This window comes from Balaenoptera physalus (genome assembly GCF_965194825.1).
Source record: "Balaenoptera physalus genome assembly, chromosome: 12".
Taxonomy (NCBI): Eukaryota; Metazoa; Chordata; class Mammalia; order Artiodactyla; family Balaenopteridae; genus Balaenoptera; species Balaenoptera physalus.
In genome coordinates, this window is record NC_138897.1 from 73,829,955 (window position 1) to 73,854,427 (window position 24,473).

A 24,473-nucleotide genomic window follows, 5' to 3' on the forward strand; every position below is an offset into this window, starting at 1 on the left:
CACAGCCTACCCTGGACATTCCTCAGGTTCACTTCCCCCGTGGGGCCTTACTTCCAACTGAAAAGAAGCGCAGCCCAGAGCAAAAGCAAAACCAGACGCATGCAAGAGTAAGTCGGGGAAGAACCCACTCTGGGAGAAAGGGGGTGCTCTTGAGCTGCAGGGCCGGCGCTCTGGTGCAGGAGGAGCTGGGGTGGGCTTAACTTTGAGAAATGGCACACAGACCTCCAGCCCAAGGATCACCTGAATTTCTGCCTAAAGCTTGTAAGAAATAAGGAGATACTGCTAGTTGTGGGATGGGAGGAGGCACTTCTGCAATCAATGACAATACTACTAGCCTTATCTTATCTACAGAATAGGGAACTAGGACTTACTGTGCTAGCATTAATAACTTACTGCGATAACAAAATGACAAAGGCAACTTGGCCTGATAAAGTGAATGCCTAAAAGGACTGCGAACCAGGCACCAGCATGGACAACCAATGCATGAAAAAGAATACAAGACTGCTGAACATTTTACACGTAACAAATTCTGGATCAACAAAGTTCTAGTTTACTTTCACGAAAGATGCTCAACAAAAGAGAAATCGGAATAAAAGGATATTAGTGTCTAAGAAACTGGATTTTGATGAGGATATAGAGATTAAGAAATGGCTTTCAATAACACTTTTCCTAATTGTAAGTCTATACTTATTAAGCACACAGTTTTAGAAAGGGGAAATTAGAGAATTTCCCCAGAATGGGAAGTCTTACTGTTTCTAGTTCTTTCTGAGTTTCATCTTCCATTCTCCTAATGTCTTCCATTGTCAGATCAATCCACTTGTCAATCCAACAAAAAAGCTGGCGATGAAAGTTTGTAAATATCCTTTTTTCTTGCTTTTAAAACAAAGAAGAAAATGATTATAAGACGGCAAAACTCTAATAACATATTAACTTTATATGCCCCAATTAACCCATGAAATCTACATATTCTTGGTTTGAAAAGACCACTATTTCAATTAGTGAAAATCTTAATTCCATCCTATTAACATTTTGTAAAACAAAGTAAAAAGAAAAATCTCCCTTTGAAATGTGAAACAATCCTCCTTGCAAAGGCAGAATGATTTACCAGAAACTGAAAACAAATGTGGTGGGCATTCTGATCCAACACGAACTCCTGCTGGACCCGACTTACTTTTACCTTTTTCTAATGTCAGTGACTAAAGGTCAACTTGATTTCTTCTGCTATAAAACCATACACTGTCATTCTTAACTTCTCTGCAATTCAAAGAAATATGGTGAGGTAGAATACAACATGTACTTAAAGAAGAGAGTCCCAGGTTCTTTAGAATAAAATGTTTTATTAAGAATTCTTATATACTCTCCATTAATTTTTCTGCTCTATTGTTACTAGGTGTGTGTGTGTATGTGTGTGTATATATATATATACACACACATACACACACACACACACACACACATATATATATATTTAGTGGCTTTAACATATATAATTAGTGGTTTTAATTGCTGGATTATTTAAGTTTTACTACACTTTCCCAAGAAGCGAGAAAAGTGCAATGAACAGTGAATAGTACGTTTGGACAATCGACTTAAATTTTTTTTTCCATGAACAGGATGGACTTCATCAATTACATGTGTACCTTCTATTTATCAGAACTGGATTGTTAATCTATTACTCTGATCCAAGAGGAAGAAAAGAAGCCAATATTTACAGAGTGCCTACTGTGGCCAACGGCAAGCAGGCCCAAGAATAATGAAAGTTTCCAGCACTTTAAGATCTTTTTTTTTTTTTAAACATCTTTATTGGAGTATAATTGCTTCACAATGTTGTGTTAGTTTCTGCTGTATAACAAAGTGAATCAGCTATGTGTATAAGATCCTTTTTTTAAAAAAATGTTAGAGCAGTTACAGTTTAAAAGTAGAAAAGTTACAGTGAAACTCAGATGCAACTAGTTGTGGGAAGTTCAGAGATATAACAGGGGCCTCTATATAATGATAATGGAATGAGCTATTCACCCTATAGGAAAATTACATACCAAAGAAACTTTCCATGTTCCTCACATGTTTACAACCACGTGTTTCTATGCAACTGCAATTCTCCCCTCTTTCTACATCAAAATACTTGTGTTACTTTCAGTTGAATAAAGAAGACATAAAAAAGTAATTAGAATTTGGATCCTCAGATTATGTCACCCTAGGTTCAGCGTAACTATTCTCAGTGAGGATCTCTGAAGAAGACATCCCACCAGAAGGTGGAAAGTGCACAATGCACAGAAGGTGTGTGTCAGGAGAGACCTGTGTGCAGGGGCTATCAGCCGAGCTGGGACAGAGGAGCCCCAACATCAAGGCGTGGCCTCTCCCTCCAGCCAGTGCCAGGACCCCAGGTCCCCTTGGAGACATGCTGGATGTGGAAAGGGCGCTCTACAGAAGAGCTGGGCAAACCATCAGGAAAGCACTTTGCACCAAAAACCACTATGCTTTTCTCCAAAGAAAGCCCCTTAAAACCTCTGCTGGCATCTGTTTTTGCTGTTTGTAGGCAGAAAAAGGAGGGCAGAGAGGAATTACAGAGGGGCAATAATTTCACCTAAACGAGAAGGAAAAAGTGGCAAAAGAGAAAATATACCATTAATAGCTACTTCAACTCTTAACCTAAATGTAAGTCACCACCCTCTGAACAGACTTTACCTTCTGAATGAAGTTTTCTACTTTGCTTTGCAGTCCCCACCACTTGAATTTGATGGTCACCAGCTTATAGGCACACATCTGAGGACAGTCAGGGTTGCTTGCCAGCTCCTTCTGCATGAGGAAAATTGAAAATGGGCAATCGTGACTTAAAATTGACTGTTGGGTAACATCATCACAGACGTACATGAAGAAAATTACAATCTCATATGTGTTTAATTCAGGTATTTGGAAATTTGAAATCATTTTAGCAAAAGCAGCAGTATTCCCCTGCTGCAAACCCTCCTTCCACAGACCAAGTTACTTCCTGGCTCTACAATTTAATAGGTGCAGTGCTCCGCCTCAAATTACACTATTCGTATTTCACATTAAACACCAAATTCAATTCACATCATATCAATAGTGAGCCTTTAATACGTAAAGGTTCTCATAACACCATTATCGCAATCCCACCGTGGATGTGGTGAGGTCTCATCCATTTTATTGAGCCTCAATAAAAAAACCATGAGGAAGGTTAGTCGTCTTCTTGTCTTCAAACACTGGCAAGTGGAGGGGCACTGTTTTTTGTTTTTTTTAAAAATTTATTTATTTTATTTATTTTTTATTTTTGGCTGCGTTGGGTCTTCATTGCTGCGCGGGCTTTCTCTAGTTGCAGTGAGCAGGGGCTACTCTTCATTGCGGTGCACAGGCTTCTCACTGCAGTGGCTCCTCTTGTTGCAGAGCACGGGCTCTAGGTGCGTGGGCTTCAGGAGTTGTGGCTCGCGGGCTCTAGAGCACAGGCTCAGTAGTTGTGGCGCACAGGCTTAGTTGCTCCACAGCATGTGGGATCTTCCCGGACCAGGGCTTGAACCCGTGTCCCCTGCGTTGGCAGGCAGATTCTTAACCACTGCACCACCAGGGAAGTCTGGGGCACTGTTTATTAGCTGAGGTATTTTTCAACCAAAAGGGGGGACCATGTAAAGGGATGTAGCAGCAAAAGTGATCTATAATTATCAAGTATTTGAAGGCAAATCCCATACATCCAGACTTTAACTTCCATAAATGATTACACCTCATAGTTTAAATGTAGTAGGGAATCAAATCAAGAGTTAGGGTAAAAAAGGAAAACTATTTAAAAAAAAAAAAAAAAAGAGCAAGGGAGAGAGATGGGGGACTATGTGGACAGAAAAAACAAAATAAAATGTTCGCAATTTACTTTCATAAAAACATGAAAAAGCAATTAGAATTTGGATCCTCAAAACATGTCACCCCAGGCTCAGAGTATAAAAACTTACTCTGGATTTCTAGGTTCAGAATGAATGAATGAATGAATGAATGAATAAATAGGTAGAGAGAAGGAGAGGAGGCAGAAGAGGGAGAAGAGGAGGGCAAAAACAAATACGGCAAAGTGCTAACAACTGTCCAATCTAGATGGACGTGTTTACTGTTCTATTCTTTCGGTTTTTAAGGCTGCTTCTGAAATTTTTCATTATAAAAACCGGGTTGGGGGGGGATTGCAAGCTATAGTATTGCTGATGATTTCTGTGAAACTTAGTGCAGGCTACTGTCCTAGTAAGCACAATATACTAGCATGTTTACTTGGGGGAGAGGGGTGAGTGGCGGGGGAGGGGTGAACCAGGAGCTCATCGCACATATCAGTGTCTTCACCATGGTCCCACTCAGCACCACTGTTCTCCCAAGGTGGTATATGCGGGAGACCGATCCGCTCCCGAGCTGACCGAGGAGAGAGCCTGGGACGGGCCCAGAGCAAAGGCAGCCATCGACCTGCCTCTGGAGCTCCCAGTTTATCACGGAAGGCAGGTATGGTTCAAAGAATCCCAGGTGGCAGAGGCGGACTGCAGGTATGGTCTAGGGAAAGAGCCATCCAGTAAACTCTCAGCCCCAGTTCTGGTGTAATTCCAAGACGAAAGCTATGTCTCAGGACTGTTGTAAAGACTAAATAAGGCAGAGTATGCTCCGTGCTTAGTTGGTGGGACTCGGAGCTTAATACAGATGAGTTCTCCCTCCCTTATTCTTTCATAGAGTTGTACCTACCACCTTGAATTTGCAGAACAATTTTAAAATAAAGTTTCTCAAAAGAGTAGAAAGTTACAGGGACCCTTTTTATAAAAACTAAATTACAGAGTGAAAAGATTAAGCAGCCTTTTACAAGCGTTCTTCCTTTTCACCACTGTTCTTAGCTTCACACAGCACTCAAATTGCAGTGCTGGCGTCAGTCACACTGTGTGCCACTATCACTTCTTGTCAGCTTGCACTCATACACACCCCCCACTTTCAGTAAGTTCGTTGTGTGTGAACAAATATTACTTCCATTCAGCCACACGTACATAAAATTTTAAAATGATGAACTTCTAGGTCTTATTCTAAAACCTCAAGATTATTCTTCATTTACACAATCATAGCAACCAGACCACATGTTTCCCCCAAACCCTCAATAATGTTCCAATGTCAAGTGAATTCTATGATACAATATATGAAAAAATTCTATTTTGGTGTTATTAATAGGACTCAAAGTTCTGTAGAGTCCTGCATGACTGATCAACTTTTCTCAGAAAATGTCTTCTGTAATAACATTTCATCTTCTGAATAATGACCTGGTACATGGATTAAATCAATGAGGAAACACCACAAGCATTTAAATACAAACATTACATACAGCAAACTGTCCTTTTGTAGGTGAGTTCTATGTCAACAGAAGGACTTGGCTAGCTCAGCTCTAGTTTTCCAATTTCCTTCCCATTAAACAGAGTACCAGTGTGAAAATTCAGCATGGATGTGTACGTGTGCACATGTGCGCACACACACATACCCATACTTTATGAACAAGTTTAATTCAGCAAGTATTAAGTGGGCACCATTTACAATCCAATTTGTGCTAGGTGGTATTAGAGGACACACATGTGGCTGGTAGAGAGGAGAGTGACTATGTATAAAAATAATGATGAAACCACTATCCTTGTACCAACAATCCCTATCAGAAGGGACACACCTCTGCTGTGGACACTGTGGCCCCAGACTAAAACCACACATTTGTAACTCCCCCTCCCGTCCCTGACCTGCAGACCCAGCACTTAAGCTGGGCTCTGGGGTCTGTAAGAGCAGTCCACAGCCTTCCCCAGGATGTAGCGAGCTTCTCAGTACCCAGCCTTGTTGAAATAATGACAAGGTTGGTCTTTTACAGATCATTTTTTCAATAAGCAGTGAGCCAGAGTGGAGGTACTCTCTAATCCAATGAGTGTCACTGACATGAAACTTTCACATGAAATACAATTTAGGTGTATGTAGAATAAGGCACTTAAAACTGGGGGGTACACCTGCCAAACGGTAGTGCTAGACTCGGAGTAAGGGGACTTGGGTTGCAGTTCCCATTATGCAAAGTAACTTCCCATGTAACGTGGGCAGGATCCTTTACCTCCCCAGGCCTTACTTCTCTGTCAGGAGAAGCAAAGGCTGGGCTCCACTAGAGCTTTTCATCTTCCACTGACGTGCCACTAAAAGCAGGGGTGAAGGAGCTGAGTGTGAGGGTCGGGGTTGGCCCAGGGCTGCAGCGGGTAAGCTCATGTCCCTGACATTCAATGGCTTGTCTTACAACTTCCTATAATTTTGCATTTTATTCTATAATATGCTTAGGCTTAACAAAATATCCTCCTGCCCACCTACTCAGGCTGAAATTTCCTCTTGACTGAGAACCTCTGATGCACCACTGATTAGTCGTAAGATACCTTCCAGATGGAACATTCCAAGGTCCTATTAATTACGGGCTACTGAGAGCTTCGTTCTCAAACTCCAAATCATTGGACGCCTTGTGCTAAATGAAAACCCTGGGTGTTTCTAAAACACCAACTCTTCAGAATTTCCCCACCATTTTATAAAAACAGCAGGATGAAGCATGGTTCTAATTAAAGAGTAAGCTAAATTTAATACACACATGCCTATACCAAACTGGGGCTCCAAGAACAAAGCACACACACGTGACTTCAATAATTACCCAAGTTTGTTTCTCACATTCTTTCTAGTGACTTTGGCAGGCTGCTCAAACCAATTAAAGTACTACTGGTAATTTACAAAGTAACACTGGTCTATAGCATTTAGTTTAAAAACTAAGTGATGGGACAAACAAGAACCAGTTCTCCGAGCTATCTTCCATGGATCTAAAATGTACATTCAGTCTCAATTTGCTTTTTGTTTTCCATCCAATTTACAATTATTAAAAAAAAAAAAAAAGTGCAGGGAAGAATATGTAAACCAATTAAAAAAATAAACAAGGGAACAAACAGCCTGCTGCCTTTATTTCTTGGCCTAATTCTCCACAGTATCAATGCCCTAGTGTGAGGTACAGAAGGTGACTTACAGAAACATAATCTCAAAGATCCCCGGGAGAAAGATGAGAACATAGAAGCTATGTATTTTCATCAGCTACTATTATTAATATGTATGTGATATTTAAGGTCTCACCCAATTCTAAAAATGACTTATGCAATTCACCTCTTAATCTGTGCTATGGTCTTAAAACTAGTGACTAAATTAAGAAAATAGCTTTAAAAGTCTCTCTTGGGACTTCCCTGGTGGTGCAGTGGTTGAGAGTCTGCCTGCCAGAGCAGGAGACGCCGGTTCGATCCCTGGTCCAGGAGGATCCCACATGCCACAGAGCAACTGAGCCCGTGCGCCACAACTACTAGGCCTGCGCTCTAGGGCCCACGAGCCACAACTACTGAGCCCGTGTGCTACAACTACTGAAGCCCGCGCACCTAGAGCCCATGCTCCGCAACAAGAGAAGCCATCGCACTGAGAAGCCCACGCACCGCAACAAAGAGTAGCCCCCACTCGCCACAACTGGAGAAAGCCCACGCACAGAAATGAAGACCCGACGCAGCCATAAATAAATAAACAAACAAACAAATAAAAGTCTCTTTAATGATGACACAGAAAATAGTAAACTTGACTACATGTGGTAAATAAAAGGTAAAAGAATCCTTTTGGCATAGTCTTTCTGGGGTGGGGTCTGACACTACGTAATTAAAAAGTTTTAAAGCTGCTCGTATCCTATATATACCATATACCCTTTAACCTGATAATTCCACTTTCAGAAATGTATTCCAATTCATCAGGTAAGAAAATAACACTGTAGATTTTTTCAGAACAGCGAAACCTTGGACTTACTAAACTCAACACCCACTGAAAGAGAGTTGGTGAAATACCTCATAGTTCTTCCAAGCAATCGGCTACTATGCATACAGCCATTAAAAACCATCTTTCCAAAGAATGTGAAGAAAAAAAAAATCATAATACGAATATAAATAGGTATCTATGTATAATATAAACATCTACAGCAAAATAAACTATGTGAATTAAGAAATATAACAAATAGCGGTAATTAAATGCTGAGACTACAACTGACTTTTATTTTCAAAACTTCATAAATATGTATTATTTTATATTATAATCAGAAAAAAAATTAACACACTTGAAGAACAGACTCTAAAAAAGTTTTTGCCTTCAGCTGAGTATTTTAAGACAAAGATTTACTTCGCCCTAACTTATCTGGGTACTATTTTAAATCTTCATCTTTGACTATAAACAATCTAAATATTTTCCTGCTTCTTTTCTTTTTGATGTTTCATAAATCAAAGCTAAACAAAATCAAGCTAAAAGCTGAATTAAGATCTTTAATACGTAACTTTAGTTCAGCCCACATTTAATTTTTCCTCATCTTAAACTTCTAAAGCAAAAACAAGGTATACATGTAAAGTATTATCAGCTTCAGAGTTATCAGAAGTATCCCTGTGAAAAAATGTGTAACCTTTAAAAAATGTGAAAAATCTCAATGGGACAAATATTTGCGACCCCACATTCAGAGCAGTGTTTTAGAATCCAGAGAACCCAAAGGAGTTTCAGCTTGTCTGCCCAGCCTTCAGGGGGCTCGCTGCTGGCGCAAAGCAAAGTTTCCTCTTTGGCCTTAAACAATACAAATGTTTTCTGATTCTTTCCTCCTCCATCATTGGAAAAAATAACCCCAAAGCAAATAAAGGCAAAATCTGAATTCAGATCATTCACACCTAATTCCAATCCAGCCCAAACCTAATACTTCCTAACCTAATGTAGCAGTAAATAAAATTATTCTGCTAATGAAAATACAAGTTTTATACAGATTATAGCATGAAAATTTTTTAAAAAATTGAAAATAAAAGGTAAAGAATGGTTGGTCACCAAAAGATAAGAATCAGAAGTTCTATAAAAAATAAATTCCATGATGTCCGCCCTTGACCTCTCTGGCAACACTGATGACAGCGCTGGTGACTGATGCACTGATCTCATCTCCTCCCCCCACTCCAAGCATCAGCTCCAGTGGAAATAACAGATAAAATGCTTTGCTTCTCCCTGAAGCACCTACATATTAAGAGCCCCTTCCCCCAACCCCCCTTCCCTCCATTCTCCAGGAAAAAAAAAGTCCCAAGTGTCTGAAACTGACAAACCCAATACCCTTATTTAATCCGTACTCTGTTTTCAAGAGAAATAAAAAAAAAATTATCAGCAAAAAAAATAAAAAAATAAAAAAAATAAAGTCATGGGCTAACAGAAGAACCCAAAGTGATCATCCATCTCTACACGATTTAAATTTCATCTGTAATACTAGCTCGCCGTGAAATGTTTCCAAAATTGTATTTAAATAGTTTGTGTAGTCACTGAATTCCTTACATTTCACTTTTCTAACTATAAATGAAACCCCTAAGCTCAAATCATGTTTTTAATTTAACGACACATATTAGGTTACTCTGAGGTATGTGGATGAGGCCTAAGGGAGAGTAATGTATACTGAAGCCACACAACGTAACTAAACAAAACGCAGGGTGTTTAACTGGAATGGTGAGCAATCAGCCCATGCTCTCCACAAGAACTAGTTCCTTGTATCTGTGACAAACAAATACATACAAATGCAGAAGAGGGGGAAAAAAACCACCCAAAGGCATTCTGCAAACTCATTTCCTAAAAATGTAGTCCTCTCACAGCTTCATCCTACATGTCAACTGAACATACACTTTTTCCTATTTAAAATGTGTTGGGATAAAGACAGAAAAGGTATAAGCTACATCTAACCAGCGTTAATATTTTGCAAGGACACAGCAGTTTTTATAAGGCTCATGCTCCCTTCATATTTCAATTTTTCAATTTTAGGCAATCTGAACGCTCAATTTCAGCTGCTGATTTCATCATGTTAAGTTTCCAACCCAGATTTCACTAAGAAAGTTAAAAATAAATGCACTGCTGGGGCTACTGCCAGTGCACCCATCAGTAAATATCAACACAAGATTACAGAATGTATGTGGAGTATGCATACTGAAATTTCAAGCAAAGCCTGATGCTACAATTCACAGCCATTCCCTCAATTTGGTTTAGATTTTGGTAGCCATTTGGACAGACCAACACTGGACATTATATCCTTTGTAAGTACATGGCAAGTCCAACACTGATTTTTATTTCGTTTAAGATAGTTAACTTGAATTCAGCGAATACTTACTAAGTATCTGTAAGTATCTACTATGAGCAAACCCCGTGCTCAGCACTGCACATACCAAGTGAGTCGGACACAGAGCCTACGGCTGAGAGTTCGGAGAGTGACGGGGGGACGAGGAGGTGGGGGAAGGAAGGGAGTATGAACCCGTGAACCGCCACCCTGACGCAGGACACACCAAGTTCCATGAGCAGGTCATCAACAAAGGACTCGGAAGGGTTCAGGGCAGGAGATTCCTAACTGGTTGGGCAAATGCTAACTGTTAAATGGAAGAAGTAAATGTGGGATAAAGTTCAAAAGATTAAACTAATTGTAGGTTAAACTAATTTCACAAAAATAGACAGTAAAGCTTACTGCCTGTGAGAGAATGATCAGTCACATTTTCCATGTCTCCAAACTTAGTATTTTTGTAGCTCACACCCATTTTACTAATCAGAACTTTGACATGTGCTTCATGCTTGTGTCCAATTACTCCAGGAGTGACACCAAGTACAAGTGAAATCACAAATTCACGCTTCAAGTGAAACTCATGAAGAAAATTTTATGGCCCTGACAGTGTCAGGAAGACACTCTGCAAGAGGCCCATCCTGTCAAATTACTCCTCGAACGTGAGTAAGACATCCCATCCATCCACGCCTAGTCCTTCGGCTCTGCCCGAGAACAGAGGCATTCGGTACCCGAGATAAAGCTAGAACTAATCATGTACCGCTCCTGGGGCACTTAGCTTCTGGAAGACACAGAACGGCTTTTTTGGTGTCCTCTTAGGAGTTGCATAATTGATACATACTAAGGGCAAAATGCCTATTTTTTATACTGAATTAAAAACCTAGTTGCCAAACCAAGTACTCAAAAAAAATGAGCCACGTTCTAAGGTCTGCTTTAGTATATGCATAAGCCACAGTGTGGTCAACTAGAAACTAATTATTAGGCCTCTTTATACCACCCACTATGCGGTTTCAAATGTGAGATTACAGGGAGGGAGCACATTTAAAATGCCTTCACATCCCTCCTGGACTCAGAGCCAGGTCTAGATGAAGACACAGGAGAGTGCCCTCAGCCCTCCTCGTCAGGCGGCTCAGTGAGAGACAGTGCTCATTAGCCTCTGGAGGACGAGGATGGATGATCTGGGCTGCTTTCCTGCCAGTCTCTACCTCAAAGAGATTTCCACAGAGGGGTTTCAAATTCTCCCTCATCCCCTACTTCCATTCTTCCCATCCCCAGCCAACAGAACCTTGTGGTATCTTTACTTTAGGCCACAGACAACCAAAACTGCCTTCTTTTCACAGGTGTGGGGGGAGAAGAGAAAGTCTTGGTAGCACAGCAGGATACAAATCAGCATCCCCATAATCCAGAGATGGCTGCCCTCCACCAGCTTGGAGAATCCAGAACGGCCTCCGCGGTAAGTCCAAAAGGAATCTAAAGCGTGACCGCGCAGGTGAACTGCACAACAAACTGCTCTGCAAGGCCAAGCTCCAACTGCCGGAGCTTTTGCGTAGAATCGAATTAACTGACATAGAAGACAAACTGCACGTGTCTTTATGATTAGAAAGAGAATATTTATATAAAGATATATAAAAAGATAATATAAAAGCCACCACAATTTCTGCATCAACTTCTTTACTCGACCTGATCCCCTAATACCCCAATGTTCAGACACCACTGAGTCTTCTGAAACACGTCAAGCACTGTAAGGCTCGGCAGACGCTTCGGCAAAGCCTCTTACAAAGACCTTTATAGGCCTAATTATTAACTGTCATATATATGTAGACATAGAGGCTGAAGTCTTCATGAGGCATCTGGATTAAATGAAGAAAAAAATGAGACCTTGCCATAATCTTCAAAAGTGTTGTTTCAGTTGGTTAAAATGACAACTCCTCACCTCATCAGAGAAGGCAAACTGGAGAGCTAAAGGAATCCACATGCAAATGGATAAACCATTGGTATTGGCAGTCATACCAACATCACAACCCCCGAAACATAAAATGAACCAAAACATGGACATGTGCACACACACACACACACACACGCATGTGTGGTGCTACACAGAAGACATTTACATCCATGAGAAATGCACAATTTTGCCTTGAAGCAAAAATCCTTATAGGTTATAAATCACTCTCCTATTACTATGCAGAGTCACTTAATCAAGTGTTGAACCCTAAATAACAAAATATAATTCACGTGCTCAGATTTTAAAAATTCTTTTTTTAGAGGGAGAATGAATACGTATACAACTAAGGTCTGCACCTCTGGGTCTGTAGTTTTAAAAAAATAAAAAAAGTATGTATCATATCATAAACTAAAAAAAAGTCTGTACTCCTAACACATACAGGTAATATGAAAATCTATTCCCTGGCAATCCCGTGATCCCCTGCTAGCAAAGGCTCTCTAAACTGTGTGGCCTCTGCTTTATGGCTGACCCGAGTCAAGCACTCATTAAGCACTCATAACCACGAGGGGTAAGGACAGGTGAACCAGGACATGTTCGACAATCCCCAGGCACCAGAACCAAGGGAACCCTAGACACTAGACAAAGAAAAGGAATAACTGTGTCGTCAATAGGGTAGCATATTCACTGACCTCATTAACCCCAGGAGATGGATGGTAAGAGGATTTTTATTTCCAAATACAAAAGCATGACAACAATGATAAAAGCTACCATTTATTGTGCACTTCCTCTCTGCTGGGATTATAACATTCATTATTTAGTCCTCACACAAACCTTCTGAGGCAGTTACTAATATCATTTCCATTTTAGAGGTGTGGAAACCGAGGTTCAGAGTTAGGGTTAAGTTATTTAAGTCACAACTTGTGATAGATTCACGACGGGTTTTTAATGGATCTCCCTTAGTGCCACTGTCACCTAACAGATTCCCTGACCACTGGAAATGTATGACAGGTATTAAGAGAAGTATCACATTCTGGAAAGTACCATGAATAAGAGAGCCACACAACTGCCATGATGCAGGAGGGCAAAACAGTGCAGATTGGTGAGCCGGGGTCTCTGGATTAAGAGCCAGAATCTGCTATGTCTCCATGCCTTACACATCTCTGTGACTAGCACTGAATCAGGTGCTACAGAAATGGCAGACGCTTCTCCTGTAACTATTATCCATGTTTCTCTGGCCAAGTTTCTAATCTATAAAGTGAAGCAGCTGTATTTACCCCACAGGAAGGTTGTGAAGATTAAATACAACCTTGTATAATGCCTGGCACCAAAAAAAAGCTTCTTTTCCCTCATCCAGTCTGGTGCAGACAAGCAGTAAATACTGCAATGATTCAGAAGGAAAATATCACTGTGGGATAAGTAAGGGGAAGTTTCAAAGCGATCACGGGGTGTGCACTTAGCTGTGACTACCCTTTGGAATGTGTGCTGGTAAGGTGAGTCTCCGCTGAGGGGCATGGAAGGCCTCTGGAGCGGCAGAGAGACCACCAGGCAGCACTCAGACTGGAGCATTCTTCTATACGATCCTGGGAGACTGGGTCCAGAACAGGGTTTCTTCCTTTTTGCCTTAAGTACCATGTATTTCTTCCCTATTCTCGTATTTCAGAAGTATAGAAACCTTCAACTATTATCCTTCCCTGGTGCTCCCTTTGGTGCCAGGCAAATAGGGCCTGCTGAACAGCTGCAGGAGATGCTCATAAGAGCAAGTCAGTCCACAGGTTCCTGTTTTTCTGTATGTTGTATCATCAGCTAGTCAATCCTTCTTACTCTTTAGTTTCTATCTCAGCAGTAAGCGATGATTTTAAGGCCAGTGTTAAATCTCAGAGAAAGACTTCTCCTCTGACTTACTCTTGACTACCTGAGTTATTTCTGAGATCACAGTAACTCACTGAAATTCAGTTAAACAGTAACCCAACTTATGAGAGTAGCTGCACCTACCATCTTTTGGCTCAAGTCAACAACCGACAGGCAAATAGGTAGAATGGTATCACTACCAGCCAGCACGCTCCCTGAGAAATACGCTATTGTTTAACCCCCTCACCACACACACACACACACACACACACACACACACGCACACACACACAAAATGGGGCAATAATTTGCTATACTGCAACCTGAAAAAATGCAAAATTTCACAATTTCTAAAAACAAAACCTATTCTAGAATTTTAAGTAACCATTAATGGATAATAAAAGACAAAGCAATGTTAGTTAAAAAGGTAAAAATCATAAATAAAAAAGCAGTAAAAATCATATTCCAAGTTCCTAAAGGTTGGAAATCAGGTAAAAGTCATAGTGTCAAACTACCTTTGCTGCCTGTTATAAAACTGGTTAGGAGGTCCTACAGGAAAGATGTGCACCCAGACACAATAGCCCACTACATAATATAGCATCACCTTTTCAAGCTCATACCTGAAAAATTGACAATTTGAAGAAAATTCAATATTTAATCCACCTCCAAGTCTCAACTTCATGGCCCTCTATTCCCTGAAAAGTATCATCAGCTAAAGAGCTGGTACTTATTGGGGCCAGAAGGCCTTTGAGAAGATATGGCAACCTTAGAAGCAGACACCTGTCTGCTCTAGCACAGCACTCTCTTTTAAGGCCAGTGTTAAATCTCAGAGAAAGGCTTCTCCTCTGACTCAGGGTGAGTTCTAAAGTTCACAGTGAGAAATCTTGAAAGTGGTGGGGAATTTTTTTTTTTTAAATCCATGAGAGTAAATTTAGAACATGCATACTGAACTCGTTCTTTAATTTTTTTTTTAAGTGACATATATCACTTTCTGGGTATTAAAAGTCTCTAGTCATGGCCATTAAACTGAGAGAATCTTGAACCAAACTCTATCCAGAGAGCAAATATGAAAATAATTATGAATCATTTCTTATAGAAGAAAGTCAGACTCATTCTTCATTTTAATTGATGTGCAACACAGTCCAAAATAGTCCAACACCCATGGAGAACCACTCACTGGGTTCTTCTTGTGGGGCTGTTACAGTAATCCCCTATCTGCAAGCAAAAACTAGCACCTAGACATCATTTATCGATGACCTGTGACTGGCTTCAGCATAAACAGATTGGTTACCAAGTAAAACCCTGTTGGCAGAAAATCTGCTCTGGGCATGTTTAGGTTTTTATGCTCCTCTTCTCCTGTCAAATTAGCTGTAATAACTTGCCATCAACACATTAAGCCTTCTCTAAGGGGCTGTCATTTAGTTTAGCGGATGTCTTTAAAATCCATTATATTTCTATAGCAATTTAAATTATTACCTTAACATTGCTTTTCTTACTTCCATGAATAAAGTAAGGATGTGCTTTTTAATAGAAAACAACTACTTGCCATCAAAATTGTTCTCTGGTGCCCTGCTTTCCGAAATATAACTATTAAAAGGCCAGGAACATGAGACCAGGGAAGGGGAACTTGTTCAGTTTTTACTAAGACTAAATTTAAACTATCAACCTTCATTTAACATGGATTTTTGTACTGCTTCAAGTCTCAAAAGAGAACATTACAATCCCCAAAGACTAAATCACTTGTCTCTTTTAAGAGTTATCAGAATAGCATTATGCTGAAAGTGACAGCCTGGCTCTGTTCTGTTTGTTAATGCAGCGCAGACTTGCTGGCCAACTGCAACTGGCTGTGAGTCCTTATCGCAAATAAAACTATTTTTGTGCCATTTCTGTTTTTCACTTAAACGTCACCAGCTCTTCCAGACTCAGGACCTGTCAAGTGTTCTGTTGCCAAGACTCTGCCTGTCAGAAAGGTCAGCATCCAGTACCTTCCAGTTGGGTCCCAAAGGGCCTCTCTTGGTTTTGACTGACTGGAATAACGCTGGGTCTTCATCAGCTTTGTAGTCCTGCAAAGGAAAACAAAGTCAGAAGCAGAGAAGAAAACCAGAGAAAATTCTTTAACCTTGCCAGAACAGCCCTTTGCAGCTACTAAACACATGACAGAAACTGACGGGGCTTACTGTGCTTTGCATAAATGCAGGAAAATGCTTCTATATGATATTAAGTTCTCAGTTTGGTTCTCTTTGCTTTAAGCTTTTACCTTGTAGCAAAACAACTACATAATAAAAAGTAATAAAAGTCCTGACTAACAGTCCACCATGACTGGTTGCTGGATAGCTGTCTCTTAAGAAATCTTCCGAAACTTTTCAACAGTTTCAGCATTTTGATATACATATAATCACACTCAAGAAATAAAGCCGACCCATACCAGTTTCCACAACACCCACAGATGAAGACACTGGACTCTAACGCCTGCTGGAGAGCAACTGCCATGCATGACGGGAAACACCGAGCAGAACCACGGACGCTGTGGCATCCCCTTGAGCTCTGCCACGGCTGGGTCTGCGGTGGGTGCCTCAGTTAGGAGGCCAGCCACTCCAAAGCCTTGTTCGTGGAGAGCCATGGGTACACAGGCAAACCTTAGGGACTACACTCATGTCAGCCCTGCACTGCCAAGTGAGGTGAGCGAGGGCTTTACGACTCCACATGGGACTCAGTTATAGCGTGCCATAGGGAACAGCCCTAAAATCTAGGTTTTATAGGAGGTTTTGGTGTGTAAATTCTGTTTCCCTTAATATCCTCTTTCTGATAGAATGGAAAACATGACAGGAGTAAACCTTTTTAATCCTATCTGCTTTACAAAAGTTCTTTTGTCATTACACACATACATACACACAGTCTACAGATAGAAATAAAAAACTACTTTTGAAGAGCTAACATCCAGATTTAAAAAAAGAAATGAGTTGTAACAGTAACAGTGAACAGAGGTCAGTTGAAAATACTACAGAAGGAGAGCCCCTTTCTTCTTGAGCAGAATTTTTAAACCAGGGGTCCTTCACAGCATTTATGGAGGGACCACATACTTTGAGAAAAATGCCCAGACAAGTCAATATGAAAAAAATCATTGTTTTAGAGATAGGGGCAGTGCAAGCACTGAACACATGCCAAAGCATAATACAAACTTTCAAAATCAAAGAAAACACGCTGAGAAGCAGCCAATCAAGACTCAACAGTTATTCAGTAAATGCATATGACGTTAATAATTCCTAAAGAGAAAGTTATAATTAAATTACGTGAGGAAGGAGAAAAGTGAGGTTCCGGTAGACAACAAAACTTTAAAGAAAGATAATTGGGCAAATATGTGACCTTGAACTCCTAACCTCTGTCTTCTAAGAAGCTACAAAAAGGCCCCCCAGAGGGCTAAGACGATTACACAGGCAAACTTGGCTGGCCATGCTGGGCCTTACTGCTAAAACACGCAACATGGCGCAGCTACAGGCACGAGGTCAGTCAGCACTGTCCAGGAATGACAAACTGGGATGAGCCAACTGCAGGGAGTCAGACAACGGGAGTTACTTGGTGTGTCCGGGCACATCAGCAGAAAGTTCAGTTACTGCCAGCTAACATGAATTCTTAAATTCCAATTTAGAACCGCACCCTAAAAATTAACAACTTCACTGCTGACTGAGAAAAGAATCAACTGTACAGGTGGTCTCAAGACCTGGATTCACAGTGAGAAATCAGCTGTCCTACTAACAAATACTTGTAACCCCATAACACATTTTCTTCTAGGTCAGAGGCTTGGAAACCCAGAGATAAGCTCGGTTTCCTCCAAAACTGAAAATATTTAACATTATATCAAATAATCACTTTTGACATCATCTCCCTCGATTCCAGGTCTATTTATTGAACAGCCATCACAGAAAAGGTACATTACATATGCACCATGCAGTGCACAGGATGCTAAGCTAAGAGGTAGTCTAAGGGATCTGAGGACACAAGGAGAGCCAACACCTGGTTCTGGCTCCTAGAAAATCAGTCTAGCTGGGAGCAAAGCAAGAGAGACAAAGAAAAGGTAATCGAAACCCCAGGGACTACATGTTGACTGCCAACAGAGAATGGAGAGGAGAATTACAGACAGAATTGAAACCAACCGACACCAGCCAAGAAAATGTATTTTTAAAATGAGTTTTAACATCATGTTTAAAAGTAGAAAAATATTACTTCTAAAGAACACTGTGTTAACATTTTTTATGATAAAATTTTAATTATCTGTATAATGCCCAGAGGTCTGACCACTGTTTAACATTTAACAGTTCATCTCATTTGAAAGAAAAATACTTCCTTTTTTCTTTTTTACTAACTGGGATGTGACCTTACTGTGGGCATGATGCTCAAGTTTTTGTTTTTTACAAAATCGAAGATATTATGGAGCCTGGCATGAGTTGAATAGTAAACACCACATTTCCTGAATCTAAGAGGCTGCCAGTTACAGGATGCTCCATTATTTTATGTACCATTAAGAAGGAAAACACTAAGCCCATAAAACATGCCACAACTGGAAGACAAATCTGATGAAATAGAGACTGCAGAACTGTCTCTGAGGATGCTAAACTCACCAGCTCCAAGAGAAAGAAAAAACAAAATCCACAAAACGAAGTGTACACAAGTATCAGTAGGGCTGACAGTATACAATAAGGGTAGTACATAAACCAAGGCAGAACTTATTTAAGAAAAGCGAGCTTGGTCTAAAAATTGTATCAGCATAAATTATTTTCATGTAGAGGTAAACTAATTAAGGGGTGACTCACCCCAGGAGGTGGGTCTAAGCATGATTACAGCACCAGTGAATGTGAAAATGTAAGCGGTTGGATTAGATGGACTTTTGGACAACACTCCTTTCTCCTTCCTAACCCCACCCAGCTCCATACCAGGGCGACACCTTAAGGGATTTTTCAATACCTATCTGCCATAGATTAATTAACTGAAGAACGTGGAATAACACTTTAAAAGTTCTCCACTCTGGACCTAATATACGGTTCCTGAAAGTTTATTTCCGAGCCTTCATTATTAGTGCTATTCACTGGATAACTTTTCTGAACTATGGATTCACAAAATTATAGAGGTGAACTGTACCTTGAAGACCACCCAAGTCGCTTCAATTCACAAATGAGGAAACCACAGTCCAGCAAGAAGGTGGCATGGCTCACCTACCTGAGGACTTGAACACAAGCCTTCTTACCCTCTGTCCTGGGCTCATTCTAGTCCAGCACACAGGAGGACAGCAGAAGTGTGTCCACAAAAGCCAGATAAGCAAAACACATTTCAAAACCACCAAGAAGCAGCAGCACCAGAGGTACCAAAGTGGATTTTCCTATAAGGCATGCGTGTGTGCATATAAAATATCACACATACACATATATACATATATCTCCAAAGCTAAGTCTTCCCTCTCTGCTTTTTTCTCTTGAATACAAAGCAGCAAACATTAAGGAAATACTGAAAATGCAACAAAACCCAATTATTAACAATAGCACCTTAACCTTGACAGATGAGGATAATGCATCTTGTCAAAACCTAGGAATTTTTTTGTGCTTTTTAATGTTAGTTTGAATACGTAAATGTTTAATCAGTTGAATTAAGTAGCAAGATATTAAAAAGCAGGAAGCAGGTGTGGTTTTAACAACCTCAGTTTTGTATCTCTATAACAAACATTTAATTTTTTGAACAGTATCTTTTTTGCTACAATTTTATTGTTGGGTAGCTAGTTTGGTCTTTCTGTATATGAAAACCGGCCGATTTATATCCGTATCACAATGAACAAATATTTTCCTTCATGTATGACAGTTTCAGCATACAGAATGCAACCTCCGCTACCAATTATAGCTGCAAATGAGCAATAGTGTGGAATGAGACAGCCTGCTGGCTTTGTTAGTATTCTGTCTCCTTTGGGATCCCGTGGGGAAAGGGGAGGCTCTGATGAAGAGAAGCCCTTGGCTCATGGTTTATTGTGCTTGCCACCAGCTGCAGACTTCTCATCTCATTAGTTCTTTTAGAATACTGTGGGTGAAGACAGCTGTAGCCTACTTGAGTCTTCAGCTCCTGGGTATTCTGAAGGCTGAATTTGCTATGCACTTTCTGTAATCCTTGGGAAAAAAAAGAAAGCAAATTCACTAGGCCAAGGAAATGTATTTTTAAAATGAGTTTTAAAATCATGTTTAAAAGTAGAAAAATCTTATTGCTAAGGTGCACTGTGTTTAAAAATTTTTATGATCAAATTTTAATTGTCTGTATAATGCCCAGAGGCCTGGCCAGGATAAGGAAGGGTTTAGTAAAACCATCATTATCAAGTTAGGTGTAATGTCCCCAGACACTGCTTGCTCCACCAATGCTAGCGCCTGAACAACAGAAAAACACAATGGTATCAGCATAAGGTAGATTCAGATAAGTGTTAATACAGCTCTATTTAATTGAAAACTCTTATTTAAGTAAAAAAGGCAAGTCAAGACACCCTTTGGAGAACAAATAAAATAAAATATGGTAAATAAATGGATTACTGAGCCTCCATGCTAGAGCCACAGAATACATTAATTAAATTCTTATAAATAACTGTTTTCTGTCACTGGAATACGAAAGTTGTGCTACCTCTTGGGTATATCTGTTACTCACTACAGTTCTCAATAGACACTCTTAACAGAAACCAGATTCATTCTGAAGACAAAGGATATTAGTTTTATGAATCTTTTAGCATAGTGGCTGTCCCCCAAAATGCAAGTAAAAAATCTGTGCTGAGCCAACCCAATGTCCTCGAGCCAGACTGAACTCATGATTATAAATGGGGGAGTGAGCAGGTGATGGGGGCAGGCTGGTAAGAGCTTCTTAACAGCTTGTGGAAAAATCGAGATGAGCTCCAGATACCAGAAACTGCTTAAAGAACCATGCCTGGGTTACCACAGGTGAGGTTACAGTAAACTAAGGAAAGGAAAAGAGTGCCCAATCCACATGCATTAGCAACTCCTTGACACCTGCTCTCCCCAAAGAGAAACAATTCTACAGGGTAAACAAAAACTTGAGAGAGATATTAATGCCTTCCTTTATTTTAGCACAAGATGATTAATTAGGTGTCTATTCAAGTAGCTCAAAGATAATCATTAAGTTTAAAATGCACAGGTATTGCAGCTCAACTTAGCAAAGCTCATTTCTTCTAATCACATCCTAAAAGTAAAGACCAGGATGGGGGAAAGAGCTGAATCAAATATGTAGATAAACAACAAACATCACTTATTAGCACTGCCCTGTATTTTCCAGTACTGTGGCACTTAGAAAAAAGGAGTTCCCAGATCCTATCACCATTGACCCAGTGCATAGCTAACTGGAGCTGAGAAAACTCAGGTCAGACTCTAAAAGGGAAGCCCATTTAAAAAAAAAAAAAAAGTTTGCATTAAATTTTGCAAGTAACAGAGGTGTAAAGAGAAAACATTTACTAACTTGTTTAAGAAACTCATTTCAACAGTTATTTTCAAATAAGCAGTTTTCTTTCCTATTTTTAATCACATCTCCCCAGTGACTCCTCACCCTTTCAGGTTCCCATAGAGTACCATTAATGTAGTATAAGTAAATCTCATTAATTCAGGTCCTACCACCTTGGAATTCATAATAATTCGGAAGGGGCTAGACTGAAGTTTATCTTTGCATGATCTATGAAAAAAAGATTTGCTACACAAATTAATAGAGTAACAAGATCTCAGGAGGGCTGTTTAAACAGTTCAGAAGTGTTTTAGAGCAATTCAGAAGCATTCATTTGCATATAATTATTATGCTAATTACAAATCATTCGTATCTATTCATTAAAGCAGATTCCCAAAGGACCACTAATTGTCAATAACTTGTTGGCCTAGTTTCTGTTACTGAATGTACCTCAGAGGAACAAAACTGCATTAAAAAATATTCTCTAATTCAACCCTCTCATTAATCCTTACTGGCTTTCCACCAATGAATCCTTAAAGCTGAATTTTTAAACAACTGCCCTGAGAACTGAGAAATGCAGTCAAACCTACACACCCAAACAGAACACTTTCTTGTAATCTTTTCAATCTCATAGAGACGCTGCACAGAGACCTGGGGTGGGCGAGCTTGGTGGACAGGGGAGGGGGACAGACGCTGTCAACAGAGCTCTGTGCTGAAAGGTGGCCACAGCCTAGAGCACTGCTGGGCTAGAGCACAGCTAGAGTAATCGCCTCCTCCATTCTTTCTCATCTTGTCCGAATCAGAGCCAGAGCCTGCCAACACTGTCATGTTTATGAAGGCAGACCCCCAAAGCCTTTGGAAGGCTGCAAATTGACAGAGAAAGAGCAAAAAACTCAGAATTTTAGTTACGAAAAGAAGTTACAACCAAAAGCCTGATGTGACAGACTCCATCTCCTACAACCTGGCAGGGAAACTAAATAGTTGGGCTCCAGAGGCTGGCTGGGTTCCTGGAGAGCCCAGGGCTGGCGGGTACTCCCCAGCCCTCCTCTCAGGGGTCAGTAGGCTACTGGTTTGGATAAGCCTGTGTTTCATACACAAATATACAATATATTTGTTACTGTTACATTATATTTATTATTATATGTTTATATAGTATAGCATTTAAAAATGAAGACATTTTAAACTCTTAAAACCAATGAAGTAAGTTTCAACATACCAACAAGTCAGTTTTATTAAAGATGATTGTTAAATATATATTTTAAAATTAAACCGCGTATGCCTAAAACATAAACAATATGTTTAGGAAAGTTTTGCTTAACATAAATGCATTTATTTCCTTAAATGACAGTAGATCACAGAACATATTACATCAAATTCCTTAAACTAAAATGGGAATGTCCTTTTGAAAATGCACAGGGTGAGCCCTCTCCAGTAAAATGTCCATTTTGGTTCATGATCTGGGCTTCAGGCACAGCTGCATCTAAATCCCAGGACCCCATTAATTCCATTAGCACCAATTTAACAAACACTAAATGGGAAATAATTGCAGAAAAAATTTTAACTTTTTTTTTTTTTTTTTATAGCAAGAGCAAAATCTGATAAGCAGCATCATTCTTGCTACCATTTTAGGAAAACTTACTTACGTTCCAGGCACACACTTTCTCCTAGTTAACCCTCACAACCTTGGAACAAAGTTACTACCATTGCCACTGGGGGTGAGGAAGTGAAGTTCCTTGCCCAAGTTCACGGTGGCTGAGCAGAGCCGGGACTCAGATGCTGCTCTGTGGACACCCAGGCACCACGAAACGTTACTGCAAAAATGTGACGTGATTTACAGTTCATCACTTGATAAGACTCAAGTACCCTAAGGGATGTTTACTCCCACTCAGTCTAGAGAACCTCTCCTTGAGGGCTTTACACTGCTGAAAAGGGCTTTTATAAGGAATAGACTTTAAAAACTTGATTTGGAGCTGTTTATGCTAATTTCTTTAAAAATATCTGCCATTAGCTGCTCAAAAAAAAAACCATTTTCTAACTCTTACCAGACAATTTCTCCCCCCTAGGAACTACTTCACACCTGACCACCTCCACCACCCTCCCTGCTTTTTTTACTTTGAAATCATGGAAGAGATTAGAAGTAAACACCAATAACAGGTTCTAGTGGAAAAAGTATTTTCTGCAACATAAGCTCGTACACACAGAGTTTTCAGAGAAATTTTAAAATTCTTGCTAAGATTTAAGCAAGCATGAAATAAGCAATGTGCTCTTTTCCCACAAGAGGGCACTGCCATCCAACTATGCCTTCAAATACACAGGACATTCTCTAAATCCACCACTGGATGCAAATCTAAGTGTTCCAGAGTACTTGACCATGTAAGGCAGCCGAATAAAGTGGGAAACATTTTCACATTTCTTTTTAATAAGAACCATGCTTACATTTATTTATATCTTCTTTGAGAATGGAGAAAAGAAAAAACCCGCTGTAACTCACTACAAAAAGGATCTTGACAATGATTTGCTTCACAGCACAGCGAAGGGAGATGAGATAAGCCTTTGACAAGTGACGTTTCTTAAGCAAAAGCAAAACCACCACTACCTCAAAACCTGTACCTGAGTTGTTCTGTTTTTATTCCAGAGGTCAAGGAGGCTCTACTACAAGTCAGGAGCTGGATCACAGCTCTCACCTCTTTATGATGCACACACTTTAATAAAGAGCTTTTGGAGCTCTTGCACCTATACCGGGGATAAGTTACACCCTTTCAAGATAGAAATGAGTGTCTAGGTTCATTCTAGTGGCAGAAGGGAGAGGTACTCTACTGGGTTGAGTGTCTGCTCATGCCAAGGAGACCTGAAGCATCTGGCAACCACAGGCTCCTCGCACTTGCTGGAGCCCAGCCACAGACTTCCAATAAACAAAGGCTCTCTTCACGGCTGAAGAATGGGGCAGCCACAGCTCTGGGAGGCAGAAAGCCCTTCTTAGGAAGTGAGAGGCCAACAGCTGGAACAAAAGTAACATCTAAGATGCAGGCGCTTTGTGAAAGCTGTGAGCAGGAATGAACTGGAGTGACGGTCAGCGCT

At 40.2% G+C, this 24,473-nt stretch overlaps 1 protein-coding gene across 2 annotated transcripts in view; it reads right to left on the bottom strand.

Annotated features, from left to right (window-relative positions):
• PITPNB (phosphatidylinositol transfer protein beta) overlaps nucleotides 1-24,473 on the bottom strand; it is a 61,348-nt gene that overhangs the window by 5,883 nt on the left and 30,992 nt on the right. For both annotated transcript variants that reach the window (XM_082416384.1, XM_082416385.1), the window contains exons 8-10: nucleotides 15,917-15,994; nucleotides 2,686-2,796; nucleotides 751-873 (exon numbers count right to left, since the gene is read on the bottom strand). In XM_082416384.1, the coding sequence (XP_082272510.1) occupies nucleotides 751-873; nucleotides 2,686-2,796; nucleotides 15,917-15,994 (312 nt within the window). The remainder of the gene's footprint in view (nucleotides 1-750; nucleotides 874-2,685; nucleotides 2,797-15,916; nucleotides 15,995-24,473) is intronic.